Here is a 27,131-nt window from a genome sequence, read left to right as displayed (position 1 = left end):
TAGCTTTTGAACCAATAAAATCCACTGTACTTCTAGGGTTAATTACCCTGTCCACGCGAGCAAATCATGCCGGGTGACCTCGTCTGATTGAATCACAGTTCCGCCTGCCTTGCGAACTTCCACTGATCGCTTTTCCGCTTCCTTACCCTTTCCAGGTTGGAGGCGCCGCCGCTCTTCACCGCCGGCACCATGGACGCCAAGAAGCTGCAGCAGCTGCAGGAGGCAGCGATCCTGGCGCAGCAGCAGAAGAAGCTGCCGCTGGCCTACCAGACGAATCTCGTGGACTACCGAACGGCGGCCTACAGTCAGGCGTTGTACCAGCAATCGCCCACGGCCACCAGTTCCAGCGGAGGAGGACCATTGTCCCCGATTGAGATGCAGCCGCAGTCCAAGCAGCACCTCAACCTGATGAAACACGGAGGAGGAGGCACCTCGAGCAGCTCACACTCATCGCCCTACCATCAGTCCTACTCGAGCAGCGGGGGAACGGCGGCCGGTGAGCAGCTTTATCAATCGCCCACGGAGCGAACCTATCTGGCTGCCGCCGGAAGATTGCAGGCCAGCAATGCCATGGCCGGACATCATCCCATCTCGGCCCTGCAATCGCAGTACCAGCAGCTGCAGGCGGCCAAGATGCAGGCCCAAATGGCCACCCAAAGCGAGGCCGCTCAGCAGCAGCAGCGGACCTTTGCCCTGCGACAGGCCATGAACCCGCCCACGAATCACTACCACATGAGTCAGTCGCCCAGCATGGTCTCCAATATGACCACTCTCACCCAGCAGCAGCAACAACAGCAGCAGCAGCAGCAGCAGAGGGCTCCTCCCTCTTCGCTTAACTTGCAAAACCAATATCAACCTGCTCAGGGTCCTCTAAAGTTGCAACAACAACAGCAGCAGCAACAGCAACAGCAGCAGCAACCTGCAATGCCCAAACACTACCAGGAGCAATTGTACGCCCAGCAGCAACAGTTGCAGCAGCAATTGCAGCAGCAACAGTTGCAACAACAGCAGCAGCAACATCGTCACAAGAGCGACCTGCAAACCCCGGGCAGTGAGCATGGCACCGTGTACATTCAGCAGAATCACCCTGGTCATGTGGTCAATCAGGCCTGCCAGACCCAAATATCGGCGGTCAAGCCCAAGGCCACGCCCAGTTCGGAGGAGTCCTCCTCCAATTCGGCCAAGAGTCCCACTCATGCACCATTGGATAGAAAAAAGAGTGCCGGTTCCATTCAGGCCCTGAAGTCACCCATTACCAAGAGGCCACCATCCACACCGGTTACCTTATCCGGTTGGCTGCACAAACAGGGCTCCGATGGTCTGAAGGTGTGGCGCAAACGTTGGTTCGTCCTGGCCGAGTACTGCCTGTACTACTACAAGGGACCGGAGGAGGAGAAGCTGCTGGGTTCAGTGCTGCTGCCCTCATATCGCGTATCCGCCTGTTTGCCCGAGGACAAGATCTATCGCAAGTTTGCCTTCAAGTGTGAGCATCAGAATATGCGAACCTATTGGCTGGCAGCCGATAACTCGGATTCAATGATGCAGTGGGTGAGGGCCTTGGCGGCCGCGAGTTTGATGCAGGCACCCAGCAGCGGGGAATCGGAGCCAAGTGTGAACTCCTCGCTGAATCACAGTGGCGAGAATTCCGATTCGGGCATACACACATTGCAGTCGGGAAATCTGGGAAAGGGTGGCCAACAGCCCACGCCCTCGTCGGAAAATACGGGCAGCAGTGGCGGAGGCAGCGGCAGTGGACAGCCCCTGTATGCCAATGCCCCACCGAAACCGAGGCGCATCAACGATGGTGGCTACTCCTCGCCATCGCCCGAGCACAACGAACAGCAGCAGCAACATCCTAGTCGCCGCCTCATGTCGCCCACGCAGCAAATCTACCAGCAGCAGCAGCAACACCAACGATCTCAGCAGCAGCAACAGCAACAGCAGCAGCAGCAACCGCAGCAACACCATGCCATCTACGACACGCGAACGGGCCATGTGTCCACCGCCCTGCAGTTGCAGCAGGCGCAGCAGCAGTACTCGCTGGATCACCTGGAGGCGCAGTTCCAGCAGCAGCAGCTGGACATGGAGGAGCAGATCGCCAGGTTGCAGCAACAGCGGGCCGCCGAGGAGATCTACGGCGAGCGGGAGATGTACATGGCCAAGTTGATGCAACAGCGGCAGGGTCCCAATGGATCGTATCCCACGCAGCAGCAGTTGTTGCAAGCGGAGCGGAGGACTCCCGATGCCTATGGGCGATCGAAGCAGCAGCGACTCTTTGCCGCCGCCGCAGCTGCCGCGGATTACGAGGACATCTACAACATGTCGCAGCTGGCGGTTGGTGGTGGAGGAGGGGCCATGTCCGCCCAGGAGGCACTTCTCCAGGAGGCAGCCAGCTACCGGCGACCCCTCAGCCCGCCCAGCTATGATGGCAGCAAGCACGTGCCAGCGATGCCGCAGCGGTACACACCCAATCATATGGAGGTAAGTTATAGGAAAAAGGGGAAAAATAGAGCTGGCTACTAGATATTTTGGAATTTATTTCACAATTTTGATAAAAAAAAGCCATTTTAAACAATTTGATAGTTTTGTTTTCAAAAAAAGTCTTTAAAATTTAGTACAAGTAAATATCAGGGACCGTAATTATTATGAGTGTTATTTTAAGTATCGCACAATAATAATTATTTTTGATCAACAAAAATTAAACATACTAAATATTTAATATACCTATTTTTCTTTAATATTTTCCATATTATTTAGAAATTTTTTTCTTATTTTCCAAGGAAGTCAATATGAAGTATTATAACCCAAAAACAGTATTCCTTTGACAATTTCGAACAGAAAAGTTATTTATTTAACAGAAAGGCTTACAAATTGAGAATTTATTAATATAAAAAAACTCAATATAAAGTCTGATAGCCCAAAAATGTATTTAAAATTTCTGGTTGTGTTTTTAAACTATTTAAAAAACTTATCTTATCATAAACGATAATTTGAAAGGAATTTTTTAAAAATACGTGCAAAATTCGTTGGCCGCTAAGAACAATTTCACATCATTTTATTCAAATTAACTTTCCTTTTTATTCATATTTTATCCGAGAAGTAAGTGGTTAAAAATTTCCATCACTGAGGATTTAATGGCACCAACAGTGAGTGCAATTCTCAAAGGCAGTCAAAATGGCAAACCACAGCCCTCCAGGCAGCAACGAGCTGCGATTCCGATTGCAATTGCGATTGCGATTGCTGATGACCTGCCACTTGGCGTTGCAGCCTTGGCTTTATGGGTGCTTCGAGAGCTGGGAACTGGGAGTTGGAAGCTGGGAGCTTGGGGGCGTGGCATCGGGCAAAGGTCAGCCCACCAAATCATCTGCGATGCCACTTGATGTTGTCTGATTGCTGCGAATGCTCACAAAAACCCAGGGGGGAAATCAAGTAGGGGTTTTATATTTCCTCACCTCTTTCCCTGACCTAGTTGCAAAGTTTTGCTGGCTGAGACGTACTGCACCTCTGCACGTATCAGCTTTTCACTTTTATTTGCCCTTGCCTGGTGGCCAGGTGGTGGTGTTTCTGCTCCTGCTGAGATAGCTCCTTCCTCAAGCTCCGACGACTCCATAAAGCCGCACTCACAAAAGCTGCTGCTGTTTGCCCACATTGATAGACGGGAATGGAGAGTCTTTTCAGAGTCGGAAACTTTCGGTTTCAAGCAGCTGCCGTCTCGAGTCCGCAGCTCAAAATTTAATTGGACTTTAGTGTGTCAGTGGGTTGCTGAATTGCAGACGTTTCGTTTCGTTAGAAGGAAGAAGCTCCCATTCCTCTTTCTTGGCCGCCAGTGCAGCAATTTCCTTCGAATGCAACTTTATGCGCTCTCCTCCTCCTTTTGGTCAGGGGGCAGTGGGTGGTGGTCGGCGGGTGGTGTTCGGCTGTGGGGCAGCTGTTTAGTGGGTCAGGTCAGGCCCAGCAAGTTAGACGGGAAATGAGTCGCGTGCATGATTTATGGCTACCAGGGGTTCCTGGCCAAAAGACCAGCTGTGCCGCCTGCCAAGTGTCGAACAAGTTATGGGCCACGCCAATCTTCAACACTTAAGCAAAGGGTTTTCTTAAAACTTTGAAAGTGATACGAAAATAAATGAAATTTGGTATTTCACTTTAAAATTAAACTGCGGTTTATTTACAGTTTTTGAGTGCCAAGATATATACTTTTTAACATTTAATACAAATATTTATAAGTGATTTAATGTTTTAAATCAATAGGCTTTTAAAATTCATCAACTTTCAGTAATTAAAAACAAGGAATTTAATCAATTTATGTACAAAAAATTCTGTTAATAACGACTAAAGACTTCGTTTAAAATCTTAGAATATTTTAAAATATTTTTAAATTATAATTAATTTTATCTTTACTTTATTTAATATATGTTTGTTTAGTTGTAAAAAATTATTTATAAATGTCTGATAAAATATCCGAGTTCAGTTCTATTTCTCCTAGAATTTTTTTGACTGCAGCTCTAGTTAAAAATGGAAAAAGCCAATTACCCTCATTACCATTATATAACCCTTTATAGCTTCTAACTTCTAACCCCTCCCCCTCTTTTTCGCCATTTTTTAGGCCAGTGCCGCTGATCAACTAATCAATACAATGGACTTGCGTGCCCGCTCAGCGGCGGCCATAGTGCGTCCCCATTCGGCGGACTTCCTGGAGTACGAGGCGCGTGCCGAAGCCGCCGCAGCCGCTGCCGCCGCGGCGGTGGCCCAGAGTCAGCTGGAGAGCGGACGGGCGCCGAGGCCCAAGTCCAGTTTGGACATCAATCGCACGCCCGATAGCTTCTACTACTCGGAGGCCAGCTATGCCGAGAAGATGCGGAAGAGTGCCCTGTATCTGCAGAGTGGCGGAGCTGGAGCGGCTCAGCCCCAGCAGGCGGGCAGTTATCGCACAGCAGCGGGGGATTTCAACTCCGGGGTGAACACGATTGGATATGAGAATCCCTATGAGAGGGCCTACAAGCGGCAGGAGATGCTGGCCGAGGCTCAGGCTCAGCGTGGAGTTTCCAGCAGCAGCATGCCGCGCATGAGTAGATCCGCCAGTCAGGGACGCTCGGTGGCCTCCCAGTTGCAGTCGCCGCCTTCGCAGCAGCAGGAGGAGAATCTACCGCCCCTAAACGTACATCCGGGTTCCATTTTCCCGCCCTCGATGTCCACGCAGGAGATCATCAGCAAGAACGAGCAGTTCCTGCGCTCCGCCAGCGCTCGGCTGCCCAAGAGATCGGGCGGCATGGATGATGACTATTCGGCTGGCAATTCGACGACCACCTCGCCCACCAGCGGAACAGGTGGTGCCTCCAATTCGCCGCAGCATCACCAGGATGGCGAGCGGAAGCGGGAGGAGTCCATGAAGCGACTGCTCGAGTGGAAGCAGCGCATGCTGCAGTCACCGTTGACCCGCAAGGGCATCCAGCAGGGCGGCAGCAACATGTCCGCCATGTCCAAGCTGGGCAGCAATCCGAACATCCTGCTGGCCTCCACGGCGGTGGCCAGTGGAGCACGCTATGGCCCCCAGGCGGGCAAAACGGGACTGGTGGTGGGCAACGGGAGTGGCAGTGGCAGTGCCGGGAATCAGCAGGCAGCTTCAGCCTCTGGGATTCAGCGATCGCGTTCCGAGAGCCAAGCCAACATCGGACCCGGCGGAGTGGTGTACAACAACTACTCCTCGGATGATGAGGGTGAGTCCTGGTCAGCGATGACACATCCCATAAGTATTCCCCATTCTGCTTGGCTTCAACTCTGTCCCTATGTAATACGTCTCCTTCTCTATCTGTAACTGTCTCTACTCCGTATCTATATGGCTACGTTTATGCGCTACTAAATTCAAGAACAAACAAGTAATGGTTTTGATTCAATTAGATTTAGTCAAGGATCAATATAGTTATAATAATCAGAAAATATACAAAAATATAGCTGAAAATTTTACTTATTTTACAGAAGCACAACTTAAACTAATTAACCAAGATTAAATACAAAAGTTAACTATTTGAAAGAAATATAAAAAAATTACAATTTCATTAAAGTGCTAAAATAAAGAAAGATTATATAAGCACAATTTAATGCTAATAACCTAATTTCAATCAATACACAAACTAATATTTGCAGATATATGATAGTTTAAATTTCATTACAAATCACGATGAAAACTGTATCAATATAGCATTTCATTCATGACAAAAAAAAGTTAATTCTACCATCACTTCTGAAAATTAAGTGATTAAAAATTATTTATTCGAATATCTTGATAGGGTAGTTTAAATTGATTATGTTTGTTTAGCAAATTGCGCATAAACGTAGTGAGTATCTCTATCTGCATCAGTATCGTATCGTAGCGTAGCTGTATCTTTATATTTATCTGTATCTGTAGCTGTTGCTAACCGTGATGCTCTGTTCTGCGTTCCTTACTTTTACTTTTACTTTTATTATTTTATTTTTACTCTTAGTTGCTCTTGGCATTGCTTTCAATTTTAGTTGCATGTTTTTGTGGCGGGCCTTGAGCTGCCTGCTTTTTGCTTTAGTTTACCCACTTGCAACGGCAAATGCAGACTGCGTTGCCCTTCCGCTTGAGAATGTTAGGGATCTATAAATAAAGGACCTCAGCTGCCTTTGACAGGCCCGTTTTTGCTGTGACACACTTCTCAAAACTCTGACCATTAACCATATTTATAAGCCCTAACCGTTTCAATGCTAATTTATCATGTTGCCAGGCGCCAGACTAAACAATTAAAAGCTTCATGTAGTTAATATTTGTGTGTTTTACACCTTTTTTGTGGCCTTGTTTTGTGTTTTAATAAATATGGTTAATTTGCAAGTACACAAGAGAAGGCAATTTATGTCGAGCATCGAGTATCGAAACCTTCCTGCCGTGCGCACACAATACACATGCAAATATAGATGCAGAAAACAAATTGAAAAGTATCGAGTAATTAATTTAGAGCTGCTGCCAAAAAGTAGGCAAGGCATAAAACCAAATTCTGGCCAGTTTTAAGAACATTTTGGCCGAAACAAATTTATTGTTTGCCTTTTAAACTTTGGATGGAAAAAGGAGGGTAAACCGAAAGACCAATATTTCTGTAGTCCATAAATCTCTCTCTGTCTCTCTATCTCTCTCTTTCTTTATTTTTTGGAAATCTCTATCTTTCATGGGTTCAGTAAACATTTTTGGCGTATTTAGTTTCGTTTCGGATTTGTTTCGTTTCGTTTTCATTCCATTACATACAATACATATACTCGTTTTCCCATCATGACAACCGGGTGCTTGGTATTTCCACTACTAAATGCCGCTGTAAACTTCGCACTAAAACCCAAAAACAACAAATAAACCAAAACCAAAAACCAAATAAAACTCAAACTCAATCTGGGCTCATAGCGCAATCGACCACCCATTTGATTGATTTTAATTACACATACCAAAAACCAGCAAGATATACAAATATGTTTTATATTTCTTCTTTTTCCATACCTACATATAATAAATTCGTTGTGTATACGTTGAATTTGGTAACTCTTTGATTAAAAAAAAATCGAAAAAATTTGTAAATGCTGTAAAACTCGATAACGAAAACCGAAAACTCGCAAAAAACATTAACAAAACGCACGAATCGCAGCTGTAACTGTGGATGATAACATGTACAAAAGTGCGACGGCAGGAAGGTCAGCGATAAAAGCAGAAACAAAGGCAAAAACAATAGTGGCAACAACAACAACGGCGTTAGCAACAACAAATCTTAGCAATATCCAAAGTCTAGAGAGTCTGAGTCCGAGTCCCAAACCAAGCGAAACACCATCAACACCCAAAACACCTGGCAATGCAAAATTCCAACTAAAGCCCATTTTGAAAGTGCATGAGGCGAGTAAAACGCGCATTATTCAGGTGCAACCCAAAAAACTGGAAGAGCGTCCCAAGCTCAGATTGCAATTGCCCAAGGAGGAGGAGGAGAAGGAGCAGGAGCATGAGGAGCAGGAGGACCCTGTTCCCATTCTGCCAAAGAAAACGGCCCCCAAGTCGCCGCAGAATGCCAATTATGTGCCTGTGTACAACAATAAGCTGGTCAGCAACTACGAGAACATGGAATTTGGCAAGCCACCAATTCCCATGCCAGAAAGCAAAGCCCTTGACAGCAGGGCAACGATTACCGATCCCGAGGAGACGCCCATGCTGATGCAGCTCAAGTTGTTCAAGGAGCAGCAGGAGCAGCAGCAGCAGGAGCAGCAGCAGCAGGAAAAGGAGGAGGAGGACCTGACACCCACAGCGGAAAGTAAATCCATGCCAGGAGAGGAGGAGGTTTCATTTGAGGAAAGCAAAGTTGAAAAGGAGGAATCAGAGGAGCCAGACGATGAGGAAGATGAGAGCACGGCCTGCGAGGAGTACACAGATGATGATATAGACGAGGCCCTGGCTCAAGATGAGGATGAGTCCCAGGATCCCACAGAGGAAAAGGAACTGCAGCAGATATATATGAACGAGCCCATCACACCCACCGACCAGCAGTTCGACGAGAGTCACTATCTGCCCATGACGCCCAAGAAAGTGGAACTGGGTCAGCCAGGTGTCCTCACACTCGTCTGCAGCCATGAATCCTATGCAGGTGGAATGGTGGAGGCGGAGGAGGAGGAGAATCACTATGTGGAGATGACCAAGGGCATTCAGGACGAGGACAGCCGGAGCAACTATGAGATCATGTGCCTGGCCAGCAGCAGTTCGAGTGCCTTCAAGGAGCCAGTTTACATGGAACTGGCGGGAGTTAAGCCCACGCCACCGGCCACCAATGAGGAGGCCCACTGCTCCTCGGGTCGCTCCACCCTGAAGAAGGGCAAGAAGTCGGGCAGCGAAACCCTGAAGAAGAAGACCAAGAAGCGGCAGGGCAAGGACATGCCGGATATCCTGAAGCCGGCCAAAAGTGCGTTGGCTTTGGCCAGCGATAGTTCGGATGCGGATGACGAGAGCAGCCGGCAGCAGCTGGAGGCCAAGAAGCTGCGCTCCAGATCTCGTTTCAGTCTGTCGGATACTTTCCGACCAGCTTCTTATTACCTGGGAGCCTCCACGCCAATGAATAACTATGCAGAGAGTTCAGATAGTGAGATATTGCCACCACCACCCATTCCGGATTCACCACCGCCCATGGAGGAGCTAAAAACGGAGGAGATCTTCTCCTCGGAGCACTACGATACGGTGAAGCGAAAGGTGAATCTCTCCTTCGAGCAGCTGCCCAAGATGCATGCCAGCAATACGTCCCTGAATTTACCCAAGGCGGTTCCGAGTCCCACCCTAAAGAGCAGTCGTCTCTCGCTGCCCGATCACTTTGCCAAGATGCGGATGACCCCGCAGCGATTGCTGGTGGCCCAGGAGCAGCACCATGCCAGGACCCTCTCCGATTCCAACTACAGTTGCCAGCTGACGGATAATAGTGGTTCGCGTACCTCCTCGGATCTCGATTTATATCGCAGGAGGGTCACCAGCAATAATAGCCTGCCCCTGAGCAGTGAAAATGAGTCTGTGGAATTCCGACAGAGATCGGACTCGGAATTGGATCGCCAGCGATCGAGGAGACCTCTGTCCCAGGAGTCCATCAGTGAGATTGAGTCGCTTAGTGAGCAGTTTGAGGAAACACTGAGTAGTCACGAGCTGGACACCTACCTGAGTCACCTGCACTTGTCGACCGGTCAGGTTACTCCAACAAGTCACCTTCTGAACGATGCCAATGCGGCGGCAGGAGCTGACATCCTCACCAATCTCATCAAGCCACCGAAAACATTCCGGAATACGGAGGACGAGGAGCAACATTTCTACGGCAACATACACTTTCTCTCCTCCACCGACTCCATTCAGCAGTTGGGCGGCGAGGCAGCTGCCCTAAGGATAATCCACAGTCGCAATAACAGCAATATATCCACCCAATCGGCTCCTTACTACTACTCGGAGTTGCCGGCTCCACCGCCGCTGAACAATCAGCGGGATATCCATGCCCATGGTCTCAATATAGCCCACATTCACAACCCCATCGATCGGTTCAATGTGGACGCACTGGTGGACAAGGATCAGGCCATCGACAGCAAGAACATCTACAGCGGGCAGAAGGACAACAACGAGAAGCTGAGCAACAAGAATCTCAAGCTGGTGGAGATGGAGAGCAGCAGCAGTGGAGGAGGAGGAGGAGAAGGTAGTGGTGCACTGGTCCATTCATATCATATCACAACAACTACTAAAAACACAAATCTCGCTCGAAAGGCGATTGGTGGTAGCCGTAACCCGTCGGATGAAGGCAACCCTAACCGAGATGTTGGTGCTGGTGAAGATTCGGAGGAGGAGAAGGAGGAGGAGGAGGAGAAGATGGATGAGCAGGAGGATCCGCCATCGAATAATGTCCCAACCAACCTCTCAGTTCTAGGTGGCGAGCTGCTCTGGGAGGAGGATGCCCTGTGGCGCGAGAGTTTGCGTCGCGTTTCCCAGCGGCATGCGAGATCCCTGGACGATCTGGACAGGATTACGGCGACAACGGCAGCTCCTCCTCTTATTTCGAGTACGCCCAAGGCGAAGCTAAGTCGCGAGGTGACCTATGTGAATGACAGCCAGAAGCCGCGACAATCGCATCCACATCCCATCTCCAATGAGCATGATGTGTATGTCCAGCTTTTGGACAACTCCATGGCAGCCTCCTCCTCGCTTTTGGGCCAGGACCAAACGGATTCCGATGTCTACGAGGTGCTGCGCGAGGAGACGGCCTCGAACTTGTCCCACAAATCCAACGAGCTGGATCGCGAGACCATTCGCCAGTGGGATGCCATGTCCAGTGGGCTAATGAAGACCACAGGAGGAGGCGGAGGAGCTGCATCTCCTGCCCACATGCCCCTCACCAGCAGTGTGCGCTCCATTGTCCAGCAGCTGAACACCAGTTCCATGGACGATGCCAATGGAAATCCCATGGCGATGGCGGGGAAAAAGTCGAGAGCGAACAACAACCACTGAAAAACCAAGGCCCCCAGCTCCTAAAAATATGCAACACTTTCCGTAGTTTCAATTTAGCCTTCCGTTTTGCCATTTGACCATTTTTGGTTTGCACACCAAGAGTTATTTTATTATTGCTCTGTTTGCCCATCATGTTTTGCCGTAACCCCCCAGCTTAGAGTTTAGATAGTGCTCTATTTGTTTTGTTGACTGTCACTGTTGTCGTTGTTGTTGTTGTCATTGTTGTTGTGTGTTGTCTTGTTTTGTTTAATTAATCAACTGGTAAGCAAACTTATATATATATTTATTTATCCCATCCAATCCCAGCCAATTCCCCACTTATCTCATTAAGTCATTGAATCGCTTGTATATATACGCAAAAACACAATCACTCACTCACTTATTCACTCACAGAAATCTCACCCAAGCACACCCATTTGTAAAGTTGAACAAATCCATAGATAGATACTTTTTCGGGGCAGTTGCAAATAGCAAATTGTAGGAGCCAGCAGCTGCAGATAGAAATAAAATATATATAATCTGCAGAGATATTACCATACCCACCCGTAGAAAAAAAGAATAAATCAAAAAACAGAGCCACAAATTATAAGCCAAATTAAATTAATTCCGGCCATTTGCTAACCGATTACTGATTGCTTTTCTAAATATTTCGCGCACGCATTGAAACTACATATTCTAAGCCCGCCTATCCTAGACTAAATAAATACTAAATACTTTTTCCTAATCCCCCTCTCTATGACCTTGTAGCCTCCATATCCGTGCGCAATGTGAACAATCTGCCCGTCGGAAATCTGACGGTGAAGCCGGATCCCTCGGACATCCAGCAGGAGTCCGCCTTTGCTCCCTACTACGGCGGAGCGGCAGAGACCAAGTACGCCAAGAATACGGTGCTCACGGATCGCGGACTCTATGCCGGAAACGGATCCGGTGGCCTGGCCACGTCCACGCCCCAAAATCACCCACAGTTCCGGATGCGGCGCACCGGAAGTAGGGCGGAAATCGATATGCTCGAACGCGAGACAAGCAGCCAGATCAGGGTGAGTAGTCTGTCCCTCGAGGGTAGCAACTTAATCGAATTTTTGGAATATTTCCCATACTTGACATTTGAAACTCACTTTTAAAAGGATGCAATCACGAATTTTAAACGATATTAAATGTTTTATTTGGTTGATTTAGGTCACAGAAATATTATATATCAATCGTTGGTTACAAAAAACTCGGTAAATTAAAATCAAACATTATTACCTATTTTCTAAAATGTGACGGCAAATAAAAGCTTCACACTTTAATTTTAGCTGTGTGTCGCTATGTTCCAAAATATACGGTAATAATAGAGAAATAGTTGCATTTCAATTTGAATGAAAGCTGGGGAACAAAAATATAAAAAGCCAAAGGATATAATATAAATAATTCGTTAAAAATTAATAACAAGAATAACAAGCGTCTATTTATTTTTGATTGAGAAATAAAAAATTAAACATTTATACAATACAAAACACAAATTATTTAAAGGAATATAGTAAAAAGATTGTAAAAGTGAAAAATTCTCCAAAATTAGCTTAAAAGATTTTAAAAGGTATCTGAATGATAATAGTAAAGATATTTGAGGGACGGCTAGAACCAAACCCTAAACATATTTACGCAACCCACAGAACCTGGATGTGTCGGCCGGGGATTTGCTGAGTCGCACCCACGAGGAGCTGGTCCTCCTGCTGATCCAGCTGAGGAGGCAGAGCAGCCAGACTGCCAGGGCCATCGAGCAGTGCTGCAGCGATATTCACGATGTGCAGGTGGATAGACTCTAGACTTCTATGTTTCTCGTTGGGCGGTTTTGGCTAACTTCTGGTGCTGGTTCTGTGACTAATTCTATACTTTGTCTATCTAACTTTTAAATTAAAAAGAATAACTTTATATATCCAAAAAACTAACTATTTATATACGAAATCCTCCACAGAATCGCCTGCGCAGTGCCGAGGGTTTGACCAGAGCCGAGAGCATCCAGCGATTGGACTACTTGAAGCAGCACCTCTTGGACCTGGAGCGGCACTATGAGAAGAGCAAGCCGCTGGTCAATCTGGTGGACAACATGGTCAAGCTGGGATCGCTGTATCGCAACGATGCAAATGGCAGGGTTCAGCCGGCCACTCTGGACCGCCTGGAGTTCAACCAGCGGATGCAGGAGCGTCAAATGCTGCAGGAGGAGCAGCAGCAGTGGGAGCAGCAGCAGTGGGAGCGACTCAGTCCCAATCAGGCGGAGTTGCAGGTGGGTTTACTTAAAAATATTTTAATAATTAATTTGATTAATTTGTAATAATTATATGACTTTCAGGCCAAGGTGCGTGAGCTCTACCAACTCGATCAGCTGTTGCAGGAGGAGTCCGGCACGCTGCAGAGTCTGCAGCGCGACAAGGAGGACCTCGAGCGAGCCTTGGGAGGATTGAGGGCCCGCATTCACGACAACAATGCCACGCCCATGGCCATGGAGGCGGCCAAGAAGCAGCAGCACATCCTGGAGCGCGAGTTGTCGCGGGTCCATCAGCTGCTGGCCGAGAACTCAAAGGTAGCCAAGGTGCCTAGTAGAAGTTTTTTGCATTTCGTGTCCACAGCTGCGTGTTATTTGTCTGCTTGAGCTTCGCATGTCGCTTATGTAACTAACCAAAAACTAATTTTAAAAGGATTTAACTAGATACAGGATACAGCGAGATTTGAGCAAACCTAGGTTTTCCTCATTAAATAAAATGGATAGGATAGGTAAAAAGGGTAAAGTTCATATTTAATTTCAAACCAGAGCGATTAATAGTTTTTTATAATTTTTCGTCATTGCTTACTGTTGACTATAGTTGCAGTAAAAACTAAAAATAAGTTATTGAGTATATACTTAAAAGTAAATATATATATTTTAAGTTGATTCAGAGTTTAAAAACGTAGAGCAATATTTTAGATAAAGCTCTTAAAACTAAAATTAAATTAATATAATATTTTTTCATAACCAGAAGTACGAAAACTCTAAAACTAAAGCTCAACTTATAGGATTAATGCAAAAGACTTCTCGTGTTTGTGGCCTCTGCTGCATGTGCCATTGCCCGCAACCCAGAGAACCCACCAATTAAACCCTAATCCTACCTTGCAGAAACTCGAGCAGACAGTGGCGGGCAATGCTCGGCTGGAGCAGGAGCTCCTGCTCCTCCGCCAAAAGGTGCAGGCCACCCGGGGAGCAGCCAGCCATGGTGGAATGAACGGCGATGGCCAGCACATCAACGGGGATCAAACTGCCGCCGTTTTGGCCTCCGAATTGGAGCGGGTGCAATCCCTGGTGGGCGATATGCAGAGGCAGCGGCACGAACTCAGCTCGGCGGTGCGCCAACTGACGGAGAACTCGACCAGGTTGTATCAGGAGATCGGGAACAAGGAGATGAACGGTGGTGGCTCCACCAATGGCAGCCTCAAGAAGCGCAGCAACTCCACCAGTTGGACGGAAACCGATCTCGATGCCAATATGTTGCGATGCGGCAGCCGACAGCAGTTGAATGACTCCACGCTGAACCTATCCACGCCCCTCTATGTGGACACGAATAGCTCGGCCAACAAGTTGAGTGACTACAATCGGTACAATGGAGGCGGCAGCAGCGATGCCCTCGAGATGAGCGGTGTGGACAGCGACGGGTTCCTGGACAGCAATCCCTTTGCCATTGGCCTGGAGAAGCCCGAGATCAAGACGGTGAGGATTGTGAAGCGCGAATCGGAGCGGCGGAATCGGGATCGCAGTGAACGCGGTCTGAGCAGCTCCATTCAGAATCTGGATCAGGTGCTCGAGGAGGAGCAGTATGCCCAGCAGCAGCAGCTCTACGCCCAGAACTTGGAGGAGCAAATGAGCAATGGCCACGGCCACCAGAGTCGCTCCAAGTCGCTGCCACGCAACTACAGTGAGCCCCCGAAGCAGCGGCACAGTCGTCACCTGAACGGCAAGCAGCAGGCGAATGGTCATCACTACAACAATGGCTACGATTACGATAGGAACAGCAACTACGAGCATCAGCCGCCACCGCCACCGGCACCGCAGAGCAATGGACACCACCATCATCATCATCAGAGGGAGCAAAGGGAACACCTGAATCCCCTGGCCAATGCCTATTTCGCCAAGCAGCTGCAGCAGCAGGTGAATCCCTCGAGGGACAGTGCCCGCGTGGCCCTGCGCACCAAGACGGACTCCCTGCAGAGCCTCAATAAGAGCCTCACGGACATCAGTCCGGAGCCGGTGTTCCAGAGCGTGGCTGCCCGCCAGATTATCAACGAAATGTCCGCCGGTTCGGCTTCGGAGGACACCGAAAAGGTGGTGGAGAAGGTGCCGCCGCATCACAAGCACCGAAGGGCAGTTCCCAGGGAGAAGAGGCGGCACTACACGGCGCCGAATAATGTCAACCAGAAGGCCATGGAGAAGGTGCAGGCCGAGAACGATATGAATCGAAATGTAAGGAAAATTAAATTATAAAAAATATTTATATTATATTTATTAATTTCTAAAGAACACCAACTGGCGAGCTCGCGATGATCTGGACATGGAGGTGGCCCTAAGACCTCGCATGAATGCCCCCGATGTGGTGCGTTCTGCCTTGGGACAGGGTGAGAAGATTTCGGAGAATACCATAGACAACTTGCTGCTGGCACCCAACAAAATAGTCATACCCGAGCGTTACATACCAGAAACAGTGAGTGGAAAATAAATAATTATTTATATATATTAACATTTAACTAATGATAAACCCCATAGACGCCCGAACTTTCGCCGGAGGAGAAGAAGCGTCGTCAGGAGAAGGTCGAGTCCATCAAGAAAATGTTGTCCGAGGCGCCGCTTAGCAGCAATGTAAGTCTGGTTTCTTAGAATATATTATTTATAATAATAAATATTATTTTATATTTTAAACAGGAAAACGAAAGTTTGCCGCCCAGCAAAATCAACGCCGAGAAGAAGCAGCGCGAACACCTGCTGCAACTCAATCAAATCCTCGCCCAGCAGGTGATGCAGGTCAGCAAGATTGTGGCCGGTAAGTACAGTTCACCTCGATAACATTTAGGTCTCCTACCAGCAGTTTACCTTTGTGTTAAGTTCCAATCGATAACCCAAAAAGAGAAAAACAAATCCCAGTTCAAATGTATACGCAATGCCTTGCAAGTTGAGTTTATGTTTCTTGTTTATGTTCTTACTAATATGCTCTCTCAAAATCAAACATATAGACCCCTGAGTTATCTATCTATATGTATATATTCAGTGTAATCTAACCATGCCAGCAGATCCCCACATTTCAAACTACTGTCAACTCTATGCTCTTCTAATCTCTATATATGTATCTTCTTTCAACTCTTTCTGATTTCTAGATGATTAATGATAAAACATATCATATGCATACCATCTAATCTAAAGCGTTAAGATCCCCCGTTCGAATAAGAACTCTAAGATCATGACCCCACCTCATTGCGTGCCAGTCACCGGCGTCGTTCGTCAACTTCATAACCCCTTCTCACAAGTACATACATTCACCACTTCCACCCACCCACACCACATTCAATTTCAATATTCAGACACTTTCAACAGTCAATCATACATTTCAAAACCTGTGGCCCACATTGCCCTCTCATGCATTCGCATTCGCATCTGCACCCGACCAGTTTATGTATAATTAATCATAAATTAAGTAAGCATCGATGAGAGTTCTATGAACTTCAGATAGATTGCATATTCCGCATATTGCGCATACGCCGTGTTAGCCGACCCACAAAACATATCAAGCTGGGAGTTCTGAGCAGCTTTAAATTTAAATATCTCGAAATAGTGTTGTTCTGAATTCCATAAAGTTTTATTTTTATTTAATGGTTGATTTTTTACTTTACAAAAGATTACAGATAAAATAGGTTTTAAGGCCCAAAGAAAAGAGATTATTATACAAATATTTACTATAAAACTAACACATACTTTAAACCTATTTATTATTATTTACACCCATTATAATTGTATAATTTTTACATTTGCATTCGTTTCAATTTACATGTTTATTTGTTTGTTTTGCATATTTTTCTAGGAAATCCCACTAGTCACAACTAATCCGCAAGTAGCCTGTCGAGTTGTTTCTGTTCACCTTTTGTGTTTACCTTTTGCATTGCATTTAATTTTTGTTCACGTTGTGTTTTGCCAATCGATTGGCTGAGAGAGGGTTCGCATCACGATTCGCGATAAAAAGAATTTGTTGTCCGAAACATACCAAACATATGCATACCTAGTATACAGTACACCTAAGTATACAGTAACTACAGCAATAACAGCAAACAAGAAACCACGCGAAGTTGAGTCTTACAGCATGCTAAACTCACCCAAAGAACTCACTTCAAACTAAAAACGCAACAATTCACAAACAAGAAATACTAAAAATACAACAAAAAATATTCAAAAACGACAACAAGAATAAACAGCAACGTAATAGCAACAAGAACAAGTACAACAACAACAACAAGCACAAGAACAACAACAACAGATATACGATTGCGTAAGTCCAGGTTTGTACACATTTCGATTATACCGATATTCATAAATAAACAATATACGAGTATATTGTAGCTTCCAGGCCATTTGCATTCCATATTTAATCACGCCCAAAAACTCTGCTTAGCTTAGAATTAAAATATTGGCCAAATTAATCAACCTGCACGCCATAAATATAATTGTAGACTTAATGCTATAAATGATGAATGCACTTTAAAACTAAACCACCTAACCACACACAAGCAAAACTTACCAAACACTCAAAATTCAGAAAAATTACACACTACTCACCAAAAACAAGCACAGAATTTAATGTTTTCACCAAAGTGCAAATCTATTGGAATATTAGGAAAGAAAATGGTTAGAAATATTAATCTACTGGCCGAAATATAATAAATAAATTTAAATATTTCCTTAAAGATAACAAATTCGCTTCATATTAAAATATTTATATTAAACATTTTTGATTTAGGGCTATCACGTTTTATTAATTTTAATACACAGAAATCTGTTGTATTTTCTAAAAATTTAAAAAACGAAATGTCAGTTTTGAGAAAAATCAAATTTAACTAGAAATGTTTGCGAAAGTTTTGAAAACCAATTTCATGCAAATTGCTTAGTTTCCAAACTAAATTTCTGCACTGCCTAACATGCGTATGAAAGTTGTCCAAAAGAGTCAAGAAGCGATAAATCGAGTAAGTATAAGCTCAAAGCTCAAGAAAACAGGAGTAGCAACAAACACACAAAGCCATCAAAAAAGCTAAAAAAAAGAAGAACCCAAACCAAACACACACGATATATACTTCCAAACGGTTATCGGTGTACTTTTTTTATACTACAAACTTTTACAGCACGCTTGGGAAGGTTTTTGGTCTAAGAAAATCCACATTTCCAACTTGCCGAACTAACTTTTCGCCCTTTTTGTCAACCCACAGAGAAAGCCATGTCGAAGGCGGCCGAGAGATCGAATCAAGATGACGAACACCGATCGGAGTCACCAAGTGAACCACTGCCGTTATTCCAGCAACGCGACAATTTTTACAGCTAAACGACAACGTCGACCTACAACTAATCAAACTAACTCCGATTGGCGAATATATATATACTATTCAGGCACAATATCCGCTGCATTTATCTTGAGAATCAAACTAGGAAATTTGCTAACAATTTTAACCGAAACAAAAAATCGTATCAATTCTTAAATGTGACTGAGTTTTAGGGGAGTTATAAATGTATCTGTTGAACAAGGACTACGGAAATAATCGAAAGTCAGCGAGAGAGAGAGGGGGAAATTAACGAATTTTGGCGAGGCGATTGTTATTGCGTAAATGATACTAAGCATATTATTATATATATACAACATATACAATATGGAAATCAAAGATTCAACATATCACTGTAAGCGTGTTACAAGTCATTTAAACGATATCAATTACACACAATTAGCGAGCGTTCTTGAACAGTAGGAAAATCGCTATCCGCATAGGATCAGCAATTATGTACGATTTAAATCGGAGTTGAGGCGAATCAAATACGTTCCTGAAGGGCTTACAACGTAGAGGGGCAGGTCAAAACTTATTCACGACAACTAATACAATAACTTTAAAGACTTTTGTAACGGACTTTTCGAGAGTAGCGCATTTTCTCTACAAAGGAGCAAACCAAGAAGAAACCAACCAACCAACAAGCAGTTACATTAATTGAACCACTTTTGGAGCCAATATTAATGCATTTGATATGAACAAGTTTTTAAGATCAGTCAGCAGAATATCAACAGCAGTGGCATCAAACCGTTAGTTAGGGACTCTAGTCCGAACCCGATATACCATCAATCCTGTAGAACGGAAATCGTAACTCTGGCAGAACTCACAGAAATCAAATATCAGAAATCAGAAATCACAGCGCACTCAAAGCACTTCGAACCTTTGCAACTTTTCCCAAACGTACCTATCGCAATTATTAATAATGGACTAAGATAAATACACAACTGAGGAAATATAATTCAATTGTATTTAAACGAGAACATATAAAAGGCAACGCTGAATTACGACATGCATATATTAATTTAAAGCTATACATATTTAAACGAGCATAATGCTATAATATACACAAACGTACGCATAATTATTTAAATGTAGGTCAATTAGCCGGGCAATTAAAGGGAAACGGTTGAAATCAAGTATTCGATCATGTTGATGAATGTTTTTAAACAAAATTGCAATACAAGTCAATGGATAAAATTATACGCAATCGCTGGTTGAATTTAATGTCTATGGAAACTTTAAAAGTTATTGAAATCGCATAGCTCTATTCTCAATTATACATACAGAAAAATAATCGTATAGTACTAACCCACAAGAACAACGACGAGAAAATGTTTATAGAGAGGAGAATCTATATGAGAAACGATCCCTGCAAAATTGTACAAAAATCTATTTTAAGTTCTTAGTTTTTAGTTGTTATTATCTATTTGCTACGTATGGTTTAAGGTTCTTTTTATCATTATCGCTAAGTTCCCAATGATTCCACAAGTTGTTTGTACATTTCGCGGTGCTATATGGATGTGTATATGTAAATTATTTGCTCTCAAGTTTTCCCCTAAGTTTGCGCACCCACAGAAAAGTTAAGGCAAAGTCAAAGTATATAAATAGAAGACAAACTGTCGGCTATGTAGATTGTCGGCTTAAAATTGCTACTGCACCAGGCATAAAAGCACGCATACTCCCCAGATACCGAAAGTAGAGAGGGAGAAAACATCTAAGAAAACAAAAAAAACACACTCAACAAATATTTATTGCATATATATTAGATATACATAAACATATACATATTAACTGTACGTCATAATATGATAAGAGTTGAAGACGATAAACTGCGAACGAGAAATGTTATCAATAAAGATTATAGTTGAAAATTCAAATGCGCCTTTGTTTCCATTGTAACAGCTACTTACTATAGTATATACGAAGGTTTTACGGAACAGGAACTCGACGACTGACGACTGGTCACTTACTGCCCAGCCTTATGACGAATCTCAGTCCCAATTGCCGGCTAAATTCAAGATCAATGTTAAGGGGCCGATTCCCCGTCGTCATGAATCACAATGAGTCCAGGCGCTGACAGCTCAACATTAAAAATATTTTCATTTTGTATTGTATTCTGGGCCGACGCCGCTGGCATCACAAATAGACCCAGAAATCGACGTACAGGTTGGCGCGGCGGAAGTGTGTGGGCGTTAAGATAGCCATACTGGGTGAAATGTGGAGCATTCGATAACTTTCTAAAAGCAGCCTTATCACAGCCCCGATATCACATTAACATAATCGTGACTGTTGTTTCTGTCACTATTAGATTGGTTATTCAGGGTACACTGAAGAATTTGAAGACAATCTTTAATCATGAGCAAATTTATTCCGAAATAGGTAATACAAAACTCAAGTAAATTACAAAAACGCATTCTTTTTATAAAAATAATATATTAATTTTCGATTTTTAATAAACAATTTATTTTACCTTCAGAAAAATTGTTTGAATAGAGTACTGGTATTTCTTTTAAAATGTGGTGTCTTCATTTTTAAACCGATTATTATTTGTATTTCCCCTCACCAAGTCGATTGATGACTAAACATAGTTCCGTCACGATAATTTCTTAGAGTGTATTGCTTAACAATTAGCGACAAATACGATAATCTGCGACATTTTCGCACTGCAGCACAACCTCTCTCAATGGGGTTCAATTCAGCGACCGCAAAATTAACAACACTTTGTCACATTAACTGGCAATTAAAGTACGTTTGCGGCTATTCCGGACCAACATCGGCTAATTACAATACGCTCAAAAGACAACCGACCTATGTGTATGAATGTAGCCTCGTATGTAAATGGGTATTGGGTATGAAAAACCTGAATTATCATAAACCGATCAGGTTTATGGCGTTGAGCGCCGATGATGCGCACAAAAACAACTCAAAATCTGAGTGAGTAAGGGAGCAGCAGATAAAAACCCCGACATGCGACATTGTCCAAGTATTAATTGTGCGGAATAAAGTGAGTCGCCGCGCAAGATTTAGTCGATTTTGTGCGGCTAAAGAGCGAGGTTCAAGCGAAACGTTCAAGGAAGATAAACTGTTCCAAGGGATTCCGAGTAGCAACAACAAACAGTATGTTAGCCTCAGTTCCCGCCCGTGTAAGTCCAGAGCCCGTAAATTCCCAACGCAACTCCCAATCCAACCCCATTTCAATCCCATATATTTCACACAGCTGGCGCTGTTCGCCGTGATAAGCTCGCAGAGTTTGCAGCTCCAGGCTGCTCCGTTCCCAGGAATCGAGAATGCGTCAGTATCCGTATCTGTATAGCTCGTATTTTGCTTCCTTCACCTGGTTCTTTTTTGTTGTTTTTTCTCTGTGCTCCCGTTTTCAGTGCCTTCACCAGCCAAGATTTATTTGCCGAGGAGTCGGCGCCCGTTTTTAGCCAGGTCCACGTCCAGCACAATCGGCATCGTCGCCATCATGGGGACGGCAATTACCACGGGCACAGCCACCACAAGCGGCACTGGGATCACCACTCTCCGGGTCCCGACTGCCATCACCCCGGCGGATTTGGTTTTGGGTTCGAGCATCCACCACATGGTCCGCCTCCACCCCATGGTCACCACAGATTCGAGCCGCATGGCTTCGAACCCTTTCCGAATGCCTTTGGAGCCCCCGAATACGAGGAGCACCAGCGACCCTTTAAAGCGGAATTGGAGCCATTTAAAGGTGAGCTTTGCGTACTCGGAAAATTTATTAGGCAGTCTAATAACTATCTTTGTTTAGGCTTAAAGTGATTGTTAAATATCACACAAGTTTATGTGCTTGTAAATTTTGAGTCCATTTGTTTTTTAAAAATGGAAATAAGGGAAAGAACATATTTATTATACATTTTTTGTCAAAAGTGAGATAAATAATTTTTACCTATTTATTGTTCGTGTTAGTCAACAGATTTTTATCACTATCTTTTTGATAACCAAGTTTTTTCGTTCTTGTTTTTGGATAAACATTTCTCTGTTGTTGGTTAATACGATTGTTTAATATTTACCCGAACACTTACTCACAAAGAAAACTTTTTTAATGCGCTTTAGAATTATTCCGGAACGTTAAAGTAAAACAAAAATGAATTCTTAAGAAATTTTAAGAATAACTTACACAAAGTGATATTTAAAATGTCATTGCTTTAAATATGAATACCATTTTAAGATGCTCTATTTCGTTAAAAAAAATCATTTTATTTATAAATTCTTTAGATCAGGGAGAAAAGCAAACATTTTTCGAATAGTTACAATAGGACACTCTGTTTTATTTATAAATCCATTAAGATTCAAGAAATTATAAAAGCAATCGTTTCCTTCAGGTGACAAAGGAGGATCTCAAGTGGCACCGAGACGGCCCAGCTCAAGCAGTGTAGCTCCACCACCCGCAGCGCCGATTACTCCATCCTCAACCACCCCCACCACCTCCACCACCTCCACCACCTCCACCTCGACCTCCACCACTTTAGCTCCCATCCCTTCCAGCACCGAAGAAGCCCCCCTGGCCATCGACATTCGCATTGGCACTTCGCCCTAGACTTAAGCCTCGATTCTATTTTACGTCTTTAAAGTGACATTAAAGTTGCTACCAAAACCAAAACGAAAACCACAAGTTATCTATCCATTACCATTATAATCGGCCAGCGAAGCCTGGATGCGCACAGCGTAACATTATCCAGGCCACTTACAGGGATCTTTTTTAGGGCCCTGCCCGACTTATATATGGTAATTCTAGAGCATAAACAACGGCGGGGGGTGACAGTAAACTGAAATGCGAATGCAAAACAATCGGAAAGAAAGTGGCAAGACGAGATAACAAGCTAAACCGATCTGGAAATGAGCACAGTCAGTCGGCAGAGCAAAACAAAAGCCCCTTCCTCCAACTCCCACCTTCCTCAACCATTCCCCCAAAATGTTGCGATTCTTCGGAGATTCGCACCTCTCACGCACTCTACGCAGGAACAAAGGCGCAATCCGATCCAAGAACCGGACTGCAAAAAAAGAGTATTTCGAGACCCAAGCCTCCCACTATAAAAGTCGAGCTGATCGAGAGCTCGACTGTCATTTGACGCCAAACGCGCGTCGCACGCAGAACTCTCGAGATTCCCCCCGATTTTCGGTATATTCATATATTCAGTTCGCTTTGTGGAGGAGCATTAAGAAATGGGTAAGCCTGACCGTGCATACAAAGTGCAAATCGGTGAACGAACTTGAGGCGTGCAGCATTATGGACACACAACCTTAGCTGTTCCATAAATACGAAACCCTAACAGTGGAACGATAAGAGACTCGCACTACATTCAATTATGGATGCATGTCACGTCGATCTCGAAAAACAAGTCTTTACTGGGAACGGGAGAGGCTTTTACGATTCTTAAAAATAAAAAAAAACACAGAGAAAAAGCCAAACAATCGGGAAGATGGCTAAGAAGTCTCGGGTCTTACAAAAATAATATAATGGTGTGCTTAAAAATAAACAATGTTTAACTTTTAAGGTGTGGAATTTGAAGGATTTTAAAGGCTTTTGGGGAAATAATATTAGAATACATTATTAAGTTGTATTATTTTAAATACCTATTAATTAATCTTTATTATTTCCCATCCTATAAAGTGCATCATTTGGCGCTCCTGCTCCTGGGAGTGCTCTCTTTTTGGCCAGCTGCCACTTTGGCCGCAGATCAGCCCTCTCGAATTGTCTGCTACTTCAGCAACTGGGCTGTTTATAGACCTGGCATCGGTCGATATGGTTTGGAGGATGTGCCCACCGATCTGTGCACTCATATCATTTACTCCTTTATCGGTGTTAGCGACAAGAACTGGGATGTCCTCGTAATCGATCCCGATTTGGATGTCGACCAAGGGGGCTTCAGCAAGTTTACCGAATTGAAAAAGACCCATCCCAAAGTAAAATTGGAGGTAGCAGTGGGTGGCTGGGCGGAAGGTGGCTCTAAGTACTCAAAAATGGTGGCGGTTCGAGAGCGGCGACAGAGTTTCATACGCAGTGTGGTTAGCTTCATGAAGCAGTACAATTTCGATGGTTTCGACTTGGATTGGGAATATCCTGGGGCCACGGATCGCGGTGGCTCCTTTTCGGACAAGGACAAGTTCCTCTACTTCGTTCAGGAACTGCGACGCGCCTTCGATCGCGAGGGTCGAGGATGGGAAATCACCATGGCGGTGCCGGTGGCTAAGTTCCGCTTACAGGAGGGATACCACGTTCCGGAATTGTGCGAGTAAGTTGAAGAAATTTTTCTATATTCTAGACGATAGTTTTAAAGGGAGTAAGGTTAAAAATATTACTAAACCTTTTTTTAATTAAGGCTTAGTACTCAACCCAACAAAAAGTCGTCCAAAACAAAAAACTTTATATGAAAAACAACGTCAAAAAATTTTGTTTCATATGAAGTTTTTGTTTTGGACGACTTTTTGTTGGGTTGAGTACTAGCCCTAACTAGGAAAATATAACCAAGTAGGTACAACTATTCTTCCTTCTAGTTTCCAGACTTAAATAGTATTATTAAAAATTTAAATTATTTTTTTAAATAAAAGTTTTGAAATTTGGGAGACTTTAATTTAAAATTTAAATGTAATATTTACCCAAGAATTTATTTTAATATCAATTTGAACTTTGCAGATCGCTAGATGCCATTCATGCCATGACCTATGACCTGCGAGGAAATTGGGCCGGATTCGCTGACGTTCACAGTCCGCTCTACAAGCGAAAGCACGACCAATACGCCTACGAGCGCCTGAATGTGGTAAGTGATGTATTAATAAAAGCCCGTTGGGACTGGGGTTGGGAATGGTGATGGGGCACCGGGGAGGATGGGCTGCTGATGCTGGTGCCAAACTAATTAGCGTCGCCATTCAAGAACGACGGCCTCGCCTTGTGGGAGGAGATGGGCTGTCCGGCCAACAAGCTGGTGGTGGGCATCCCCTTCTACGGCCGCACCTTCACGCTGAGCAGCTCGAACAAGAACTACAACATGGGCACCTACATCAACAAGGAGGCGGGCGGCGGAGCTCCGGGTCCCTACACGAATGCCAGCGGCTTCCTGGCCTACTACGAGATCTGCACCGAGGTGATGGACAAGTCCAAGGGATGGACTGTGGAATGGGACGACGCGGGAATGGTGCCCTACACCTACAAGGACACCCAGTGGGTGGGCTACGAGAACGAGGCGTCGGTCCAGATCAAGATGGACTATATCAAGCAGCGTGGCTATGCTGGGGCCATGACCTGGGCCATCGATATGGATGACTTCCATGGACTGTGCGGCAAGAAGAACGGTTTAATGCAGATACTCTACGACAACATGAAGAACTATCGTGTTCCGGAACCAACAAGGGAAACTACACCAAGGGTGAGTAGGATTTCTATAATTTTGGAATACTTATGTAATCCTGAGATGTATTTCCTTTTCAGCCTGAGTGGGCAAAGCCTCCAGCAACCCCACCAAATCCGGATGAGGCTACATTGGTGCAAACGCAACCAACAATGAGTACCACCAAAAGGCCAAAGCCAAAGCCCAAACCAACTTCAAGTCCGATGAGCCCAACTGCTGTGCCTGTGCCAACTGCTGGTACTAGCACTCAAAAGCCAACCACAAAGGTAAAAGCTATTATTACTAAAAATAATTTATTAGAATTTTTAAAATTTTTATATTTATTACTTATCTCCCAGAAACCCAAAAAGCCCAAGAAGACGACGACCACCACGACAACCACAACCACTCCTGCTCCGGAAAAAAGCACTGAGGAGCCCGAAGAAATAGTTGATCCTGAACCTGCAGAACCCGAACAGCCAGCAGGACCCCAGTTTGATCCCAGCGAAATCGATTGTACCAACCGTGACTTTGTTCCACATCCCAACTGCCGAAAGGTTAGTCTAAAATAAGTACCCTATAAGATATGTGGGTCTAGTCAATCTAATCGGATAAGCATTGCATACTTTATGGGGACTGAGTGTTCCTAATACTGTGAATTAAACTAATGTGGATGATCTGGGTTCTTAAATAGATAACAAAATTTTAAAAAAATATTTATAAATTTATGTAGTACTAATATTTTCCCCTTCTCCTCCAGTACTACCGATGTGTCCATGGCAAACCCGTGGAATTCGAATGCAAAGAGGGAACCGCTTTCCACACCGTTCTGAATGTCTGCGATTGGATCGAGAATAGCGATCGGTACTACTGCACCCGCATGAAGAAGAAGCAGAAGGGCAACGAGGCCCACTAACTGTCCCAAAATATATATTTTTAAATTATTTAAAAAACTCAAGCCCTAGCATAGGATGGGTAAATCTTTATTTAAACTTAGAACTAGATGATTAAGTATTTTAATTTAATGGCATCTTGGGGGTATATCTTAGGATAACCAGACGAGACGAAAACAATAAAAATAAATATGATTTTAAAGTCGAATAAACCAAGAGCTAAATGAGCCGTTCAATGGAGGTGTGAGCAATCGTTTTGTTTTCGAGAATAAAACAATTCGTGATGGGGCGGAGCGTGTCTTACATAAGCTT

At 44.4% G+C, this 27,131-nt stretch overlaps 3 protein-coding genes across 17 annotated transcripts in view; all 3 read left to right on the top strand.

Moving 5' to 3' along the window:
• Positions 1-20,454, top strand: part of kmr (kramer) — a 54,903-nt gene extending 34,449 nt beyond the window's left edge. For 4 of the 15 annotated variants that reach the window (XM_070217756.1, XM_070217754.1, XM_070217755.1 and 1 more), the window contains 4 exons: positions 156-2,481; positions 4,604-5,714; positions 7,644-11,263; positions 11,750-11,888. In XM_070217756.1, coding sequence (XP_070073857.1) covers positions 190-2,481; positions 4,604-5,714; positions 7,644-11,002 — 6,762 coding nt within the window. In that variant the 5' untranslated portion in view covers positions 156-189 and the 3' untranslated portion in view covers positions 11,003-11,263; positions 11,750-11,888. Of the gene's footprint in view, positions 1-155; positions 2,482-4,603; positions 5,715-7,643; positions 11,264-11,744; positions 12,040-12,654; positions 12,793-12,956; positions 13,266-13,331; positions 13,572-14,132; positions 15,471-15,525; positions 15,709-15,770; positions 15,864-15,926; positions 16,045-16,375; positions 16,832-17,076; positions 17,549-18,469 lie in introns of those variants that run through there. The other 11 variants (XM_017145792.3, XM_017145786.3, XM_070217760.1 and 8 more) reach the window with 11 other exon arrangements.
• Positions 20,455-21,313: 859 nt separating this feature from the next.
• Positions 21,314-23,195, top strand: LOC108060171 (transcription factor Sox-1). The gene is made up of 4 exons (XM_017145751.3): positions 21,314-21,720; positions 21,795-21,868; positions 21,955-22,292; positions 22,924-23,195. Exons 1-4 carry the CDS (start codon positions 21,697-21,699, stop codon positions 23,136-23,138), a joined length of 651 nt encoding a protein of 216 aa, XP_017001240.2. The 5' UTR covers positions 21,314-21,696; the 3' UTR covers positions 23,139-23,195.
• A 475-nt stretch (positions 23,196-23,670) lies between these two features.
• Positions 23,671-27,032, top strand: Cht5 (Chitinase 5). Its single transcript, XM_017145895.3, has 7 exons — positions 23,671-23,768; positions 24,213-24,834; positions 25,236-25,359; positions 25,474-25,965; positions 26,028-26,213; positions 26,286-26,483; positions 26,687-27,032. Exons 1-7 carry the CDS (start codon positions 23,765-23,767, stop codon positions 26,840-26,842), a joined length of 1,782 nt encoding a protein of 593 aa, XP_017001384.2. The 5' UTR covers positions 23,671-23,764; the 3' UTR covers positions 26,843-27,032.
• The last annotated feature ends 99 nt before the right edge of the window (positions 27,033-27,131 follow it).

The sequence above is a fragment of the Drosophila takahashii genome, chromosome 3R (assembly GCF_030179915.1).
Source record: "Drosophila takahashii strain IR98-3 E-12201 chromosome 3R, DtakHiC1v2, whole genome shotgun sequence".
Lineage (NCBI taxonomy): Eukaryota > Metazoa > Arthropoda > Insecta > Diptera > Drosophilidae > Drosophila > Drosophila takahashii.
The sequence above is the reverse complement of the archived record's forward strand: the minus strand, read 5'-3'. Positions and strand labels throughout refer to the sequence as shown.

What these genes read in the sequence shown, in the direction of transcription:
- LOC108060171 (XM_017145751.3), top strand. Translation starts at nt 21,697, where the DNA reads ATGTTAGCCTCAGTTCCCGCCCGT. An exon ending in TAGCCTCAGTTCCCGCCCGT is followed by an intron (nt 21,721 to 21,794) that starts GTAAGTCCAGAG and finishes TATTTCACACAG; the next exon opens with CTGGCGCTGTTCGCCGTGAT. An exon ending in GGAATTGGAGCCATTTAAAG is followed by an intron (nt 22,293 to 22,923) that starts GTGAGCTTTGCG and finishes CGTTTCCTTCAG; the next exon opens with GTGACAAAGGAGGATCTCAA.
- Cht5 (XM_017145895.3), top strand. An exon ending in CAAGGGAAACTACACCAAGG is followed by an intron (nt 25,966 to 26,027) that starts GTGAGTAGGATT and finishes TTTCCTTTTCAG; the next exon opens with CCTGAGTGGGCAAAGCCTCC. An exon ending in CACATCCCAACTGCCGAAAG is followed by an intron (nt 26,484 to 26,686) that starts GTTAGTCTAAAA and finishes CTTCTCCTCCAG; the next exon opens with TACTACCGATGTGTCCATGG.